This window comes from Panicum virgatum, chromosome 5K (genome assembly GCF_016808335.1).
Source record: "Panicum virgatum strain AP13 chromosome 5K, P.virgatum_v5, whole genome shotgun sequence".
Taxonomy (NCBI): Eukaryota; Viridiplantae; Streptophyta; class Magnoliopsida; order Poales; family Poaceae; genus Panicum; species Panicum virgatum.
In genome coordinates, this window is record NC_053140.1 from 32634202 (window position 1) to 32652057 (window position 17856).

Here is a 17856-nt window from a genome sequence, read left to right on the forward strand (position 1 = left end):
TCCCATGCAAAGGTGATGAACCACCATTTTATTCATGCACACCATAGGCTTCTTGGTTCAGATGTCTAGAGGCTTGAATCTATCTTCATCCCATGCTGGTTCATACACTCCATCATTCCTAAGAATATTGGAACAAGAATTCAAAAGCATAGGCTCATTCAACATAAACTGATTATTAAACATAAGGTTAGCGTTCACCTGAGAATGAATTTCCTTCTCTAATTGTTTAGCTCTACTTCTTGTAATTGGACCAGCTATATCAAGTGGAGTTTCATTTGAAGATGACTGAATGCTAGGCATGTCCTCATTAGCCTCCCCCTCTTGAGAAGGAGTCGTCCTCGACTCAGGCTCACCAACAAATGGAAGCAAGTCTTTGACATTGAATGTTGTACTCACATTGGAATATTCAGGTGGCAGCTCAATTTTGTAAGCATTATCATTTATCTTTTGGAGAACCTTGAACGGACCATCACCCCGAGGAGATAACTTACTCTTACGCTGTTGGGGAAAGCGATCCTTGCGTAGATGCAACCATACAAGATCTCCTGGCTGAATTGTAACCTTCTTCTTACCTTTGTTTGCTTGCTTTGCATATTTTGCTGATTTCTTCTCGATATTTGTCCTTGTCTCATCATGTAGTTTCTTGATAAAGTCTGATCGCTTTGATGCATCCATGTTAACTTGTTCCTGCAATGGTAAAGGCAAAAGATCCATGGGAGTATGCGGTTTAATCCCATAAACAATTTCAAATGGACAAAAGTTTGTTGTGGAATGGACTGCCCTGTTATAAGCAAATTCAATATGTGGAAGGCAGTCTTCCCAGAGCTTCAAATTCTTTTTCAGCACAGCACGCAACATGGTTGACAAGGTACGGTTGACAACTTCCGTTTGCCCATCCGTTTGTGGATGACAAGTGGTTGAAAATAACAACTTTGTGCCAAGCTTAGCCCACAATGTCTTCCAAAAGTAGCTGAGAAATTTTGTATCCCAGTCTGAAACAATAGTCTTTGGAACTCCATGTAAACGAACGATCTCCCTGAAAAACAAATCAGCAACGTGTGAAGCATCATCGCTCTTATGACATGGGATAAAATGTGCCATTTTAGAAAAGCGATCTACAACAACAAAAATAGAATCCCTCCCCCTCTAAGACCGAGGTAACCCCAGAACAAAGTCCATAGATATATCTTCCCAAAGTACATGTGGAATAGGTAATGGAGTATATAAACCATGGGGATTGAGCCGGGACTTAGCTTTCAAGCAAACGATGCAGCACCCAACGTGCCGCTGGACATCACGTCGCATATGTGGCCAAAAGAAATGATAAGAGAGCATGTCTAATGTCTTTTTGACACCAAAATGACCTGCTAGTCCACCTTCATGTGCTTCCTGCAAAAGAACTTGACGAATCAAACAAGCTGGAATGCATATTTTGTTAGTCCGAAACAAGAAGCCATCATGCACATAATATTTATCCCAACCTTTTCCATCAATGCAACGAGAGAAAGGTTCTTTAAAATCAGCATCAACAGCATAAAGTGTTTTAATGGATTCCAAACCAAGTACTGTTGTATCTAGTTGTGTAATCAATGCACATCTTCTAGACAAGGCATCGGCAACAATGTTATCTTTACCACGCTTATGTTTGACAACATAGGGGAATGTTTCAATGAACTCAATCCATTTAGCATGTCGATGGTTCAGCTTGCCTTGGCTTTTAAGATATTTCAAAGCTTCATGATCAGAATGGATTACAAATTCTTTAGGTAACAAGTAATGTTGCCAAACTTCCAAAATGCGAACTAAGGCATAAAGCTCTTTGTCATAAACCGAGTAATTCAGATGTGGACCATTTAGCTTTTCAGAAAAGTAGGCAACATGTTTACCTTCTTGCAGCAGTACACCTCCTATGCCAATACCACTTGCATCACATTCAATCTCAAATGTCTTACCAAAATCTGGAAGTTGTAGCAGCGGTGCTTCACAAAGCTTTGTTTTCAGCGTATGAAATGCTTGGTCTTCGTCATGTCCCCACTTGAAAGGAACATCCTTCTTTGTGAGATTGTTAAGGGGTGCAGCGAGAGTGCTGAAATCTTTGACAAAATGCCTATAGAAACTTGCAAGACCATGAAAGCTTCGAACTTGGCTCACATTTACTGGTGTAGGCCAATCCTTTATTGCTTTAACCTTCTCTTCATCAACCTGAATACCATATGCGGAAACAACAAAGCCAAGGAAAACAACACGGTCTGTGCAAAAGGTGCACTTAGCTATGTTGCCATACAATTTTTCATCCCTCAAAACAGCAAGTACTTGACGGATATGATCAAGATGTTCATCAAATGATTTGCTATAGATCAGAATATCATCAAAATAAACAACTACAAACTTGCCAATGAAAGCTCGTAAAACATGATTCATTAAGCGCATAAAAGTTGAAGGAGCATTTGTCAATCCAAATGGCATCACAAGCCATTCATAGAGACCAATTTTAGTTTTAAATGCTGTTTTCCATTCATCACCAAGTTTCATGCGGATTTGATGATAGCCACTACGCAAATCAATCTTGGTGAAAATGATGGAACTGCTCAATTCATCTAACATGTCATCAAGTCGTGGAATGGGATGGCGATATCGGACAGTTATAGCATTGATAGCACGACAATCAACACACATGCGCCAAGAGCCATCTTTCTTTGGAATAAAAAGAACAGGAATAGCACATGGTGATAAGGATTCACGAACATACCCTTTGTCCAAAAGCTCTTTTACCTGTCGCTGAATTTCCTTTGTTTCTTCGGGATTTGTGCGGTATGCTGGATGGTTGGGAAGAGAAGCACCAGGGACCAAGTCAATTTGATGCTCAATGCCGCGAAGTGGGGGAAGTCCAGCTGGTACCTCATCAGGAAAACATCCTCGTAGTCCTGTAACAAATCAAGAAGAAGACTGGGCAACGAGCAAGGTAAATCATTAGTTGAAAGTAGGACCTCCTTGTGCAAGAGCACAAAGAATGGTGCTATGGTGTTTCTCACTTCTCTCAAATCACTCTTGCTCACAAAAAGACACTCAGTGTGGCGTGGCTGTTTAGGATTGGAATGAGGCTTTATGTGGCTGGATGGGTTAGAACTCTCTCCCTTACTTGGGTTGGGGATCTCACTCAATTTTCTTTTGTCTGATTCCTCTCTTTTCTTGCGAGCCATATCTGAAGTATGTATCTCCTCTGGAGATAATGGAACAAGAGCCACCTTCTTGTCATTGTGAATGAAAGTGTATTTGTTAGACCGTCCAAAATGCACTGAGTCCACATCAAATTGCCAGGGCCGACCAAGCAGCAAATGGCATGCTTGCATGGGGACAATATCACAATCAACCTCTCCATGATAATCACCAATGGAAAATGACAAACGAATCATGGCTGAAACCTTAACTGTGCCGGAATTATTCAACCGTTGCATATGGTATGGATGTGGATGGCGACGTGGCTGCAAACCAAGCTTCTCAACAAGCAAAGCACCAACAATATTATTGCAGCTCCCACCATCTATGATGAAATGGCACACTTGGCCTTTCACTTTGCATCGGACCTGAAACAAATTATGGCGTTGTCCTTGTTCAGCAGCAACAAACTGAGTGGAAAGAACTCTCCTAACCACCAAAGAAGGAGATGGTGTATTCATTGTAGAAGGCTCCAAATCAGGAAAATCAGCAAGCAACTCATCAAAATCAGCACTAGTAATCTCATCAGAAGATGGAGAAATAACATTTTGTAACATGTCATTGTGAGCAAAAGTTGGAATAGGTTGAATGGCTAAGCAATTCAGACCTAGCTCAACTGTACCATCCTCTGCTGAATACTCACAAGTGTCAAGATTAAGATCTGCAAATACATTGGAAAACTCATCCTCCTCTTCACTTTGTGAATCATAAGAACCATCAGCAAGTGCAATAATAGTACGACGATTGGGACATTCAGCTTGTTTATGCCCATGACCACCACACTTAAAACACTCAATCTTGCTTGTCTTGTGTTGGGTGGCTGCAGTAGAAGTGGGATGATTTGAACTCACAGCTTTACCTTTCGCATCCAATTGTTTGGAGGAAGTTGGAATAGATCTATTTGCTCCATGAGATGAGGATTTGGGCATTGCAGCTCCTTGCTGTTGGAATTGGGGCGTGGCATCCCCTTGCTATTGGGAATGACGCCATGAAGCATTGTATTTGTAAGATGTAGCAATTTGCCTTTCAGCCCTCTTTGCAAAATGATCCAACTCGGTGAGACATGTGTAGTTTGTCATATCCACTTTATCAGCAATGGATTTATTGAGGCCAACCAGAAACCGAGCCATTGTTGATTCCTCATCCTCAGTTATCCCTGTACAAAGTAAGCTCATTTCCAATTCCTGAAAATATTCATCAACACTGCGAGTACCTTGCACAAGACGTTTCAGCTTCAAATGTAGATCACGAGAATAAAATGCAGGAACAAAACGACGTCTCATTTCCCTCTTCATGTCTTCCCAAGTTATACGGTCATGCCCAACTCTATGATATTCAGTACGGATCTAATTCCACCAAGTTATGGCATAGCCTTTGAACTGAATGGCTGCAAGCTTTGCCTTCTTTTCAGCAGGGTATTCATACAAATCAAATAGTTGCTCCACTTTGGTTTCCCATTCAAAATAATCATCAGCATTCTCCTTGCCGCTGAATGGAGGAATGGACACTTTAACCTTGCTCAAACCATCATCATTGTGACGTCGCTCAGGATGACGCCGACGGTGATCACCATAACAACCACGGGTTCCAAAACAGCCAAAGTTGTCATCGCCATGTTCATCATATGCACCATAGCGACCATAAGGAGCACCTCCATGTTCAGCACTAGAATTTGAAAGCGTTTCAGCATCAAAATCAGTAGGATCACCAACAGGTACACGTCGTGCACGACCAAAACCAGCAGCAAATTCTCGGCCACGGCCACCACCATGGTGATCATTATCCTCATTATCATGAGGTGGAGGGTCCCCACGCTGTTTCTGAATGGATTGCTGTAGTTGTTGCATTCCTTGCATCAATTGACGCATTTGTTCACGCACCTCCTGAATCTCTTGAGCAGAAATAGTATGGGAAGAAGAGTCTTCATCACCAGCCATGTTAGTAATAAGGAGACAAAAATAATAGGACAATGAATATGTGGAATCACTCCTCACCACTTACAAAACAAGTTCTTTCTCTCCCTAGAAAGAGGAAGAACCGTGCCTGCAATCTATAGTGGAAGAGTGATTGTAACAGCGACGGCGGTGCAACAACTCATGGTGCTTGTAAGTGGAGCTTAGTGGGATAATATGTAAGTGGAATGCGCTGAAATGTAGTGATGCAAAACTGAATAATAACTCAAGAGAGCCACAAGTCTTAGTTGCTGATTAGGGGGAAAGAAGATAAGAAAGTAGAATTGGAAGCAAAGTGGAATAAAAAGGACAAGTGCACCAAATGAACTGCAGCTCAATTCCCTTTCTCTTGCAAGAACTCTTATGTCTCTTTTTTTTTGTCACAGACTTTTTTTTTAACTGAACCACCCGTTTCTTGTCTTTCTTTTGGCTTTTTTTTATCTTTTAACAAAGACAACACACAACTTGCAATTAAGCAATTAAGGGTGGTGCAGCATAAGAAACAAGAATGCCGGTGCAGAATATTATACGGATTTGGAAGAAAACAAGGGTGGGAAGGGTGGAAATTTTTTTGTTGTTGTTTCAGAGACTAGGTATATAGAAACAAGGCTTTCCAGAACAAAAACAAGTAAAGGACGAGAGAAAAAAAATAAATCCAGCAGTGGATGATCAGGATGCGTACCAAGGAAAATCAGCAACTAGACAAGACTCAAAGGATTGAAAACTCGATAAAGCAAACTACAAAATCAGTAGCACGCATGAATTTGGGCTGTAGGTTTTCTTTTTGGCTATTAGTGGACAGTAGGTGTTTAAACTCTATCCTACCAAAAAAAACAAGAACAATCCAACTGAGGAAACGGAGGCTTTGATACCAGATGATATGCACACGCCTATGCAGCACGTGTAGCAAGTTGTTGTGGCCCGATCTTCTCGTAGGATCTGCGAACTTGATAAATTGTTGCTGCGTGACCTGGTGAAGAGGCTGCGCACCGCGAGGCTATCCAAGCGACGAACTACTGAGACAATCACCCTTCCATGTACCGACGAAACAGCCCACGCAGTCACGCCCTACAGACGTGAAGGCATGAACTGGGTGAACCACAGTTCGGCGTTCTACAACTCCCTCAGGAATCGAAAGAACAAGTGTTGTAAGCCTCTCAAGATTCACGCATAAACAAAACTCCACAAGTTTGTGTATTCTGAGTTCAGTCAATCAACAATCTGTCCTTTCATTGTCTAGTACAAGATATATATAGAGATAGGGGCGTTCAGCTTTGAGTAAATGGCAGCATGCGCATGCACTAGTGGATTTTGTGGCTGGTTCGCGCGTCTTTTCAGCTTCTGGCAGCAGTCACTAAAATGAGCATAACTCCTTAGTGGGAAGTCCAAATAATGAGCCGTTTGATGGGCTGGAAAGTAGACTTGAAGATGCTTCCACCCACTTATAGAACACCGTCTAACTCCTTGTATTCTGTCTGCAGTGATGCTTGGAATTCGTACCATGTGTCAGTCATCTAGCTTCTGGTTGCATTCCCATGCAAAGGTGATGAACCACCATTTTATTCATGCACACCATAGGCTTCTTGGTTCAGATGTCTAGAGGCTTGAATCTATCTTCATCCCATGCTGGTTCATACAGTCCATCATTCCTAAGGATATTGGAACAAGAATTCAAAAGCATAGGATCATTCAACATAAACTGATTATTAAACATAAAGTTAGCGTTCACCTGAGAATGAATTTCATTCTCTAATTGTTTAGCTCTACTTCTTGTAATTGGACTAGCTATATCAAGTGGAGTTTCATTTGAAGATGAGTGAATGCTAGGCATGTCCTCATTACCCGAACCTGCAAGTACAGCCTCTGACGTACAAAATAAAAGGAAACAGGGTCAGCGAGGCAAAAACCAGTACCCCGATGGGCAATTTACTGTTAATGCAATTAGCACGGTAGGAGAGCCTATAGAACCTCCACAGATTGTTGCAAAGTTTCAGAATGCTATCGGTGCTATAATAAGGACAAAGATGGTTTTGGATCCAACGATCCCAAGTTGGCCCCTGGTTTCTGAGGGGAGAAAAGAAGCGATGTGGCAATTGTTGAGCAGAAATTTTATTCTGCCCAGAGGAACTAGAGAACAAGTTAGGCGTTATGCTCTGAAGATGCTGAGTGAAACATTCCGCCGGTGGAAGAGCCAACTGAATACATGGTATGTCCAAAAGGGTCGAATGCCATTCGCAGATTACGGGGACTTTACACCAGCACACTGGGAAGAGTTTGTTCGGCAGAAGACCACTGAAGAAGCTATAACCCTAAGCTAGAAGCAGACTGAATTGGCAAAGAGCAAAATACATAAAGTCTGCCTTGGGCCAGGTGGGCACCAAAGGAAGATCGACCAGTGGAGGCATGAAAGAGAGGCGGCAATAGCTGCTGGCCAACCCGACCCTTATGAAGGATTGGACGACCGTGGATGGCAGTGACTTGAAGCAAGAAAGCCAAAGATAGTTGAAGGTAAACCAAAATTTGATCAACCCAAGACAAAAGCGGTGGCAGAAAGAATGTTAAAACATGTCAAACTACAGAAAAAAGGAGAGTTCAAACCCAATAGGGAGGTGGATGTGCTCAGTATAGCCATTGGGTCTAAAGAGCATGGAGGCGGTGTTAGAGGTATGTCCTCTAAGTTGAGCATCAGAGATGGGTTCGAGAAGGACCGGGCTAGGTATAGGAGCCATGACCGCTATAAAGAAGAAATCGTGGCAGCAACAGAGAGTGCAATGGAAGCAAGGTTCAAGGATTTAATTTTTGCAACTCTCGCGGAGCAGCAGCAGTCGGGCCGACTTATGATTCCTGTCTCGCAAGAGGTGGGGCAGCAACAGATGGTGGCCATGCCCCCACCAGTACTTGGCCAAGCGAGTTCGGCATGTGCAAAGAGTAGTGTCGCCTCGACCACAGCTCAGCAATACCCAGTGGATACCATAACGACTAATACTCCCTGCTTGTTGCTATATCCGGTCGGCAGAGCTAGAAAGACAAAGGAAGTAGCCAAGGCCCAGATGCATTCGGCTAGAGGTTTATTTGAGGGAAAACCAATCCCCATCGGATATGCATGCGTACAAGTAGAGCAACTCTTAAAATCAAGCTATGAGAATAACGAGATAGATTTTCCCACTGCAGATGGAAAGAGTTGCTTTGCAGAATGTGTTGGTACCACCATTCTATGGCATAAACGAGATATCTTACTGGTTGGTCAGGTACCTTTGGCTACTCAGGCCCTACCATCAACAGAACCACGAGAGGCATCACCAGCTACTCCATTTTCATGAGAGCCAACACCTCAGGCTCATCCATCACCAGTGGCTCCAATTTCCCAACACTCATCACCACGAGAGCTACCTCCGCCATCACCGCCAGTACGAGATCCATCCCCACAAGCCCCCGTATCACCACCACCACGAGATTCATCCCCACAAGCCCCTGTATCACCACCAAAACGAGAGCCATCCACACAGGCCGTCGTATCACCACCACCACAAGATCCATCCCCACAAGCCCCAATATCACCACCACCACGAGAGCCATCCCCACATGCCAGAGTATCACCAACAGCACGAGAGCCATCACCACATGCACCACAGACTCAGTCACGAGAGCATAGTCCAACGGACCCGACTTCGATGGCCCGATCATTGCTGCCTCGAATGCTACGGCCATACCAAAAGGACAAAGAAGGGTCAAAAATCATTAATAGATGGCATGCCGCAAATATAAAGTCTGATAAAAAGTCTAAGAAGGCTAAGTCCAAGGATAATCTAGCAAGTTCTAGTGGCAGCAGACAATCCGGCTTTTCTACGCCCCGCAATGACACGGATTTCAAATTGTCAATTGGGGTTGATGAAATTCAAGACTTGGACGATGTTCCTTTAAAGTTTGTGTACAGAAAAGACTTGCTACCGGACTGGGCACTAAGGGATTGTCCTCCTTTTATGCGGAGACTTCATCATTAGTACAAGAGAGCATGTATACTTGGCCTTAAAACCATATATGCTCCGCACCATCCGGATGTTTTCGGACCTAAGGGGCACGAAATCTTTGATATCATGTTCGATTTTGCAGACATACAACATATGTTCCACCTCAAAGAACTTGGTATTGAAATGGTTCGACTCTGGTGCATGTAAGTGCTCATGATACTAATTCATTTTGTATTACAGCATAAAGAACTATGTTATGTGCATAAATATGTAATTGTCATACATTATTATCTACAGGATGCAAACATATGATGCCATTTTTTTAAAGAAAAAGGTCTGATACCTTGACCCTGCTGCGATTGCAAGGCTGCGCACGCCTCACCAAAATGGATGCCAGACACTGATGACTACCTAAAGCCATTTCCAACCAAGAAGGAAAAACAAAAGGCACAAAAAAATTTTCATGACGAGACCATCTCAAACGTTGCGGCCTACATATCGCTTATGATGACACGATGGGAAGACATAGATGTCTTATATGCTCCATACCACATCTAGTAGGTCTAATATCGACCATTTCATAATAAACCATTGCTCGGATCCATGCCTACAAAATGTACATAATTTTTTTTTCTCAGAAATCATTGGATTGCTTTCCTTATACAACCAAAGCTCGGAAAAATTCTCGCTTTTGACTCCTTGGATTGGTCAACCAAGCGTTATGAAGAATTCTTAAAAATTATACAATTGTCAGTGAATTTCTTATTATCTTTCCCATGCACATCATGCTTATTTCTCTAGAGAAATATACATATATAAATTAACTTTCATTTATTCTTTCATTCATTTTAGAAAAGGGCTTACAAGTTCTACATCCGTAAAGGTGGAGCTCATCCGGCCGACAAACCTAATGAAATGACTCTGCGCACAAGATTCCCGTGCCACAAGCAACCCGCGGGTTCCGTGTACTGTGGGTACTACATGTGCGAGAATATGAGGCAGAATATGAGGCAGCAAGGGAGATATACTACTGATCCAGAAAGTGTAAGGGGCTACTCTTTATTAGGGTTATATGCATATGTCTACACTATTTTTTTTACTGTAACTAGCATTTGCTTAATTTTACCATGAATTCCATAATTGCAGATTCATCTTGAAGAACACGGTAGCTAGCTCCACGAGAAACAACTTCTAAATGTAGTCGACGATTTGTGCCGTTTCATTTTGCATGAAGTGGTCAATGTGAGGGGCAAATTTTTCCATGAAGCACAAGATTTAGCAACGGAAGATAAATACATTGGCCTTCGTGAATGGGAGAACCAACAGCACCGTGCCGCCACTAGTAGTGGCCCTAGGGAGGATTAGGAGAAAAACATGTATTCAATATACACTTTAATGATTTGTACTCTAATGATGTTTTGTTTACATATAATTTAATTTTGTATGTGTAGAATTTTTATTTACTGAATATATTCTATGTTTCGATCGCCTACTAGACTGAATGAATTGAATTGGCTTGAATGCAAATTGGCAGCAAATTACAAAAAAATAGCAGGAAACATAATTGAAACTTTCAAATTCAAAAAATTATTGGCGGGAAAAACATTTGTAGGGGCGGTCCAAAAGCCCACCCGCCCCTACAAATGGATTTTTAGGGGCGGTCCGCCACTGAAAATCCATTTGTAGGGGCGGGTGGGCTTGTGGACCGCCCGACCCGCCCTTGAAAATCCATTTGTAGGGGCGGGTGGGCTTGTGGACCGCCCCTACAAATGCATTTCCAGGGGCGGTTGAGGGGGTGGCCCGCCCCTGGAAATGGATTTTTAGGGGCGGTTTCGTTGCCCGTCCCTGAAAAAGAGATATTTTTAGCAGTGAGAACTAGCAACAGATTTTCTACCCGCCCCTACAAATGCATTTTTACCTGCCCCTACAAATGCTTTTCGTAGTAGTGGCGCTTCTCTCTACGCGGCTCGTCTATCTCTTCTTGCTGTCTAGCTCGGGGGTCGCGTGGCTGGCCGTGGGCGTGGGCGGGGAGCTCGCCCAGCCAGCGGCGGAGCTCTAGCTCGCCCCGCCTATGGCACGGCTAGTGAGCTCCCCAGCGACCTCCGGCGGCGAGCTCCCCAGGCGGCGCTAGCTCTCCGGCGGCGAGCTCCCTCGGCTCCTCCAGGCAGAGGAGTACAGAGGTGGAAGACAAGTTGGAACTTTACAACACTCATATTGCATGCGTATGTTTGAAGTGCCTCACATGTTTTAGATGAATGTTGTCAAAGTAGATCTAGATGTTGTAATATTGCACATATTTTTTTACGTGTTGCAAGTGTTTTATTGCACATCTTCAATGAAAGATTTGATTGGTCCATGAAATATGAAACAAATGTTGTAGCGGGTTTTTTTCCTCATGAACGGATGGTTAATAATAGTTTTTTTAATATTTTTGTGGATGTTGTGACACTTTAGGTGTCTAGTAATTAGAACATAGGATAATGTGTGAATTTTGTATATGTTCTTGTGTGAAAGTTTAAATCTTCAATGCAAAATTAGAGGTATTTTTGTAATTATGGAAAATTTACAAGTCCCTTTTTGCAAAAGTTTTAAACTTAGGGAGCAAATTCAACTTTGTGAAGGGCTTTCTTGCAAATATACTAGTAATCATTACATGGCAGCTTTATTGCAATTTAGTCCTAAAATTGTTGAAATTTGCTACCAAAAAGTAATTTTCCTTTATTAATTAGAGTTCATTTGAACGTTTGAAAATATTTCAAAATCCTTTGATCTAGTGCAAATTTGCACAACATGAAAGTTGTAGATCTTAAAAAATTGAACAACTTTCATTTTGGACACATTTTCATTTGAGCCCTACATCAGTGACAAATTTTACTTTACTTCTAGGCCCCTAAACTTTTTTGTTTTTGCAAACAAGTCCCCCTCCACCTTCTTCTTCCTCCCACCTCGTAGGAGCTTTGCTCCACCGCCGCCGCCGTAGTTTTCGCCCACCGGCTGCTCCGCGCCACCGTTTAGAGCGCCGCCAAGCCTCCCTGCTTCTCCGGGACCCCACCCCTTCCTTCGCTAGCACCCCCTCCTTCTTCCACGCCCGCGCCGCAGCTCGCCGCCCTTGGTTCCCTTCTCCAGCGAGCTTGGCCGCCCCTGATTTGTTTCTCTGAACCGCCTCACCGCCTCCATGCACCGCGCACAAGGCCCCGCCGCCACTAGCACCGCCTCTGCTGGCGCCATTAGCTCGCGCCACGCCGTCCCAAGAGCTCCCCATCACGCCACCTCGCTGGCCACCGCAGAGAAACCGACGCTGTCGCCGATTTCGCCTCCCCTCTGTCAATTTCACTCCTTGGACTCCCTCTTTCGCTCATCCCCTCCTTTGTGGCCTATAAGTAGCCCTGGCCGAGTCCTATCGCCAACAAAACCCCGCCTCACCCCATCCCCATCTCTGGCAAGCTCTGCCGCCGTGGACCCGTCACTCCAGACCCGCTTCGGCCACCACGACCCCCTAGTGTGCTTCACCTTCACCCCGTGAAGCCCACCAACCCCCCAGTCACGCAATTCCTTTGCCGGAACATCTTCACCACCATCTACCTCCGCCGCCGCGCTCTGCTCTTCGCCGAAGAGCCTCCTCCGGCCATCCCACGCCCTGTCCAGACCCTCCTACAGGTCCTCCTCGAGCCACTGAACCTCTCTGGCCCCTTGGCCCTCGCCGTCGGCGACCCCCTCACCGGAATCGGCTGGTCAATGCCGCCCCCCACCTTTGACCCCGATCAAGGACCTGATTGCAATGCATTCAAAAGTTTCCAGGGTCCTTTCTGTAAAAAGATCTTTTCCATTTATTCTTTTTCCAAGTGAACTTTGAAAAATTCTAGAAAAATGTAGAAAAATCAGAAAAATGCCAAATTAATTTTGTTGTGATCCTTGTGATTAGCTCTACAGTTTGATGCTATGATTTTGAGTTATTTTCTTGTGTAACTAATTTTAAAAATAAGGTTATCTTATAGCTCTTTTTATTTATATCTTTATTTCCAAAGCTAAATTTTGAGTGAGCTTTTGACCATATGCTCTTTAGAGTATGTCAAGCTCTGTATAATTTTTCTAGACCCATTAGTAAACTTTAGTTTGTGCTTTTAAATCTTCATTTTGGTGTTTCGCTTATGTTCTTCAGAATTTCTTTTAAAAATCCTTTTTGATATTTGTTTTGTTGAAATAAAAACCCTTTTTCCATATTATTTTATGGAATTTATTGTGTACATCTTTTACACTATAAACAATTGCCCAATAAAGTAAAACTTTTAAATTTAATCTTAAAATGTTTGCTTTATTGGTTTAAACTCTTTAGTGAAGGAAAGCTATACTCAAGCACTTCACTAATTTTCAACTACTGCATTGCATATAGAAACAACCTCGCTAGCAGACAGAACATACGAGCTCATCCCGGAGCCAGACGGGAATTTCTCTGAAGCTGAAGCTAATGCTGTTGAATTAACTAAATTCCCGAACTCTGATTCGGAAGAGCCAAAGCCTACTGATTCCATAGACACCACTAAAGGCAAGCCCCAGTGCATAATCCTATTATTTCAAATTATGGCACTTATTTTTGTTATTTACTTGTGCATTTAAGTTATTGGAGTTGAATAAAAACCTTAGATGCATAATTCTAGGTACCTATTGATTGAATACTAGAAACTGAGTTCGAATAGATGCTATGCTAAATAGGACCGGTAAAAGTCGAGTGATTGCCTGCCACTCGCTAGCTTTATAGGAGTTAATTATTTACTTTCTTGCAATCACTATAAAGGCCATGGACGGATTTGGTTACAAGCTTTATAGTTGAAATCCGTCTGTGTTGATAAAATTGATAAGGCCGTAGTGTGAGGTAGTGGTGGTTAAGCGTTTGAAAGTACTAACCACATACCGTAAATATGGTACGCGGCAAGCCTATTAACTGATCGGCCTGGCAAGTGGACATACTCCCCACTCTCTCTTAGAGACAGGAAGTTATTTTATGTTGCAACACCACGGGTACAGAGATGTGATGGTTCTCTGTAGTCGGGGAGAGTGGCACTGATCCATGAACCGGAATGAGAAGCAAACAGTTGCTTGGGAGTGACTCGATGGTACTCCAAGCGTGTGTGTTAGGTTTACCCTTGCAAGGTTGGAAATTCAATTTAGAATCATCCGTTTCTCGTGAATATTGAGACTGCTTGATCCCTTTGCCACATAGAGTAAGAAGTGAAACATTTATGATACTTAATCTTGTTCGATGCAAATATATCCTCTACCATGTTTGTGTAGACAGGTTGCTTATCTAGACTGATTAATCCAACTAGAATCTAAAAGCTAAAATTTGAAAGTTAGGATCTACTCTTTATTGCTTTTCAGCAAAAGAAACCCAGGGCCTTCACAAACCTTACATGTCTAGTTAAAGGGCTGTTATATATCCTTAATCGGGTCAGTCTTGCTGAGTTTTAGCATACTCAGTCTTGCTTGTGACTTTATTTTCAGGAATAACTTGTGAGGACCAAAACACTAGTTTGACTTGGCCTAGTGTTTTACCTACTCGCTGGTCTATGGAGTGGGAACCATCCCCGGCTAGCAATGACTCGGCTGAATGATGTCATGTTCGGGCTTACCATGACATCTACCCTATGACGGTTATATATAGTTGTGTTTTCTTTCCACTGCAGAACTTTTCTCTTGCACCTAGTTTTTTTTAATTTCTTTAAGTTCCTTTGGAAATAAAGTGTGTAAAAGCTAGAAATTCGGTTTACTAGCTTTAAACTTTGATGTAAATTACACCCCTTATCTATGTGATGTGAAATCTTGTGGAATGTTGTATCTCTGACTCGCCTTCATGCGGGATGTATACTTGTGGTACGATCGGATATCAGTGGTTCCATCGGGATGTTACCCGACAGACCAATGATTATACTAGTTGATGTGTGTTTAGATGTTTAATGCACTCGAACTAGTGTAATTCAAACTGATTCTGCAACAGCTGGTATCAGAGCAGCCAAGTATACTCCGGATGGTACAACAAACCTTGGAAAGATTTTGAATAAAAGATGTGCTCAACAAAAGTGTTTATAAAAATGTGTTGGACTCGTTAAGGATTGTGCTTAGACCGTAAAGCCCTAGGGTGACGATTTATGGGTATTATAAGGTGTCTATTAACTATGTGTTTTTTGCAGGTATACTAACCATGGTTCGATAGGTTAAGAACAGTTAGGATCTATCGGCTAGCTATTATAGAAAGAGACGTATGCCACCGAAATTAACCATGTAAGACCAAAGATATTTGGTAGTTGTTTTTGGTTGTAAGGACGATAAAACGTGCATGCATTGTTAAAACTTGAATGCTTTGTTTTTTGTTCAAGTTAGAAATGCTTGAACATCTTTTTAAGGATTTCTAGAGTGCTTGATTGGTTTGTGAGAAATTTGGTGAGTGCCTTGTTCTAAAACCTAGATTTAGTTGACCTTAGGAGAGGTGAACTACTTGAGTTTAGATTGAGTTTTGTACCCTTGATCATTTGTTCAAGGAAGTTTCAAGTGATCAACTAGCCTTATTTATAGTTTGATCATTCTTGATTCTTTTGAAATTTTACGTTTCAATGAATCATATCCTACAGCTTTTTGTGTCCCTTTTTAGCGACATCTTACCATTTGAATTCTTGTTTGAGGGGGCTGATGTTCTGGGCACTTCTCAGGATGGTGCGGGCCACACCCACACCAACGGACTCCACTGGGAGGGTTTTCCTCGTCTTCTGTGGGAGTCTCTCTAGCTCTTTTGTTACACGGAGCCGCCACAGTATGACTGCTTCACATATACAGCGAAAGGAGTTACCCATTGCACTGTGAAGATGACCATACCACAGCACCCTTTCCGAGCTCACTGGTAGCATATAGAGATTGAGGCATTTGGATATCGACTCACCGACACTATCGAAGCCGCCGCTTTAGAGGCTATTACTACCTTCTGCGAGAAGCATCCCAATGAAGTGGCAGAGTACTCTATCGGCCTTTTTCCCGCCGCAGACTACCACGACTACGAGTGGTCTTTTAGGGTGGAGCATTGTGCACATTTACTTGGGGATTCAGCAGGAGACACGGTGCGTATGATGATCAGATTCATGAACGCCCAACTCCGTCATCAGGAGCTACAGCACCGCGTCATTATCCACTTGGCCAGTGAGGCACAAGTCACCCATAGCAAGCTGGATAGGCAAATCGCTCAGGTGGAAGAGCTTCAGGCAGCAGTTACCGCCCGAGACAAGGTGATAGCCCAACACGAGGAGACGATAGGCCACCGAGAGGACCAGATCATCGAGAACGATGCCCTTATCAGCCAGCGCAACATAGTGATAGAGTTCCTTCAGGAGCAGGTTCAGGACCTCACTCTAGAGCTTGATGAGGTGCCACCAATGCCACCCGATATTCCAGACCAGCTTGAGGGAAATGAAGAAGAAGACCCCGAAGAGATTGAAGGAGTCTTCAGTCGGCAACCTCGATGATTTCTAGATCGTCGAAGCTTTTAGGCTTGACCTCTCTTAGAAGTAGAACCGTGTAAATAGAGAGTGATGTAAGACAGTCTGGAGGGAAGCACTACTTGTTGTAGCATAGTAGTATGGGAGTAGGTTGTGACTTTTGTAGCATATCCATAGCCATGACTGTAACATGAAGCTTGGAATAAATGGCTATGTCTATAAGGAAACTTTGTCATTCCTTACATTTTGAGTTGAATTGGTTGGATAGCATGTGAGATGTGCATATTGTTTTCAACTGCCTTTGTGCTCTCTTGATGTACTATGTTTTGCACTATACCATTTGATAATGGAAGTAAAGATGAACTGTGGTCTAATGGATATCTTCCATGATTCAGATTGTGGGCTCAACGCGTGGTACCCCCGAAGGGTTTAGCCAAGGTCAAGCTAGTGGATCTCAGCAACCGCCACCACCACCACCACCTCCTAATTTGGCGGAAGTTATGGCCTTGCAAATCGAGCTGCTACGTCAACTAGAGCAGGGGCAGCAAAACCAGCCACGCTCTCAGCAGCTAGGACGTGATGATCATATTCCCCCTACACCTGGATATCAAGATTTCTTTGGTACCCAGCCCCCGCTGTTCCACAAGACCAACGAACCCCTGGATGCAGATGCATGGCTTCGAACCATAGAATTGAAGTTCGCTTTATTGCCAGTGCCATGCTCCGAAGCAAACAAGACCCTCTTCGCCGCCCAGCAGCTATGTGGCACCACCCGTACTTGGTGGGATAATTATCGTGCCATGCTGCCCGCCAATCACATCGTCACTTGGGAAGAATTCAGGACCACCTTCAGGGCGCATCACATTCCCGAGGGACTCCTGGAGAGAAAATTAAATGAATTCTTGGCGCTCACACATGGAACCCGCACTGTGCTTCAGTATGCATAGGTCTTCAATCACCTGTGCCAGTATGCCGGATATCATGCAGACAGCGATACCAAGAAGCAGGATGGTTTCCGCCGTGGTCTTAACACCAAGCTCAAGGAGAGTCTCAATCTTGTCCTCCCCAACAGTTTTAAAGAGCTGGTAAATATGGCTATTACTCAGGACGATTGCATTACAGCGCATTGTGCTGAGAAGAAGAGGAAGGCACCGATTGGACCCTCTGGTGCGCAGCCACCGATGTATCGTTTGGTGCAGAACACAGTTTCCAGGGCTCCACAGCGAAATCCTCCATCAGGCA

At 43.3% G+C, this 17856-nt stretch overlaps 1 protein-coding gene across 1 annotated transcript; it reads right to left on the bottom strand.

The window, feature by feature from the left end:
- Positions 1-2739: 2739 nt before the first annotated feature.
- LOC120707125 lies at positions 2740-4177 on the bottom strand. Its single transcript, XM_039991921.1, has one exon. It carries the CDS (start codon positions 4143-4145, stop codon positions 2769-2771), a length of 1377 nt encoding a protein of 458 aa, XP_039847855.1. The 5' UTR covers positions 4146-4177; the 3' UTR covers positions 2740-2768.
- Between the last annotated feature and the right edge of the window lie 13679 nt (positions 4178-17856).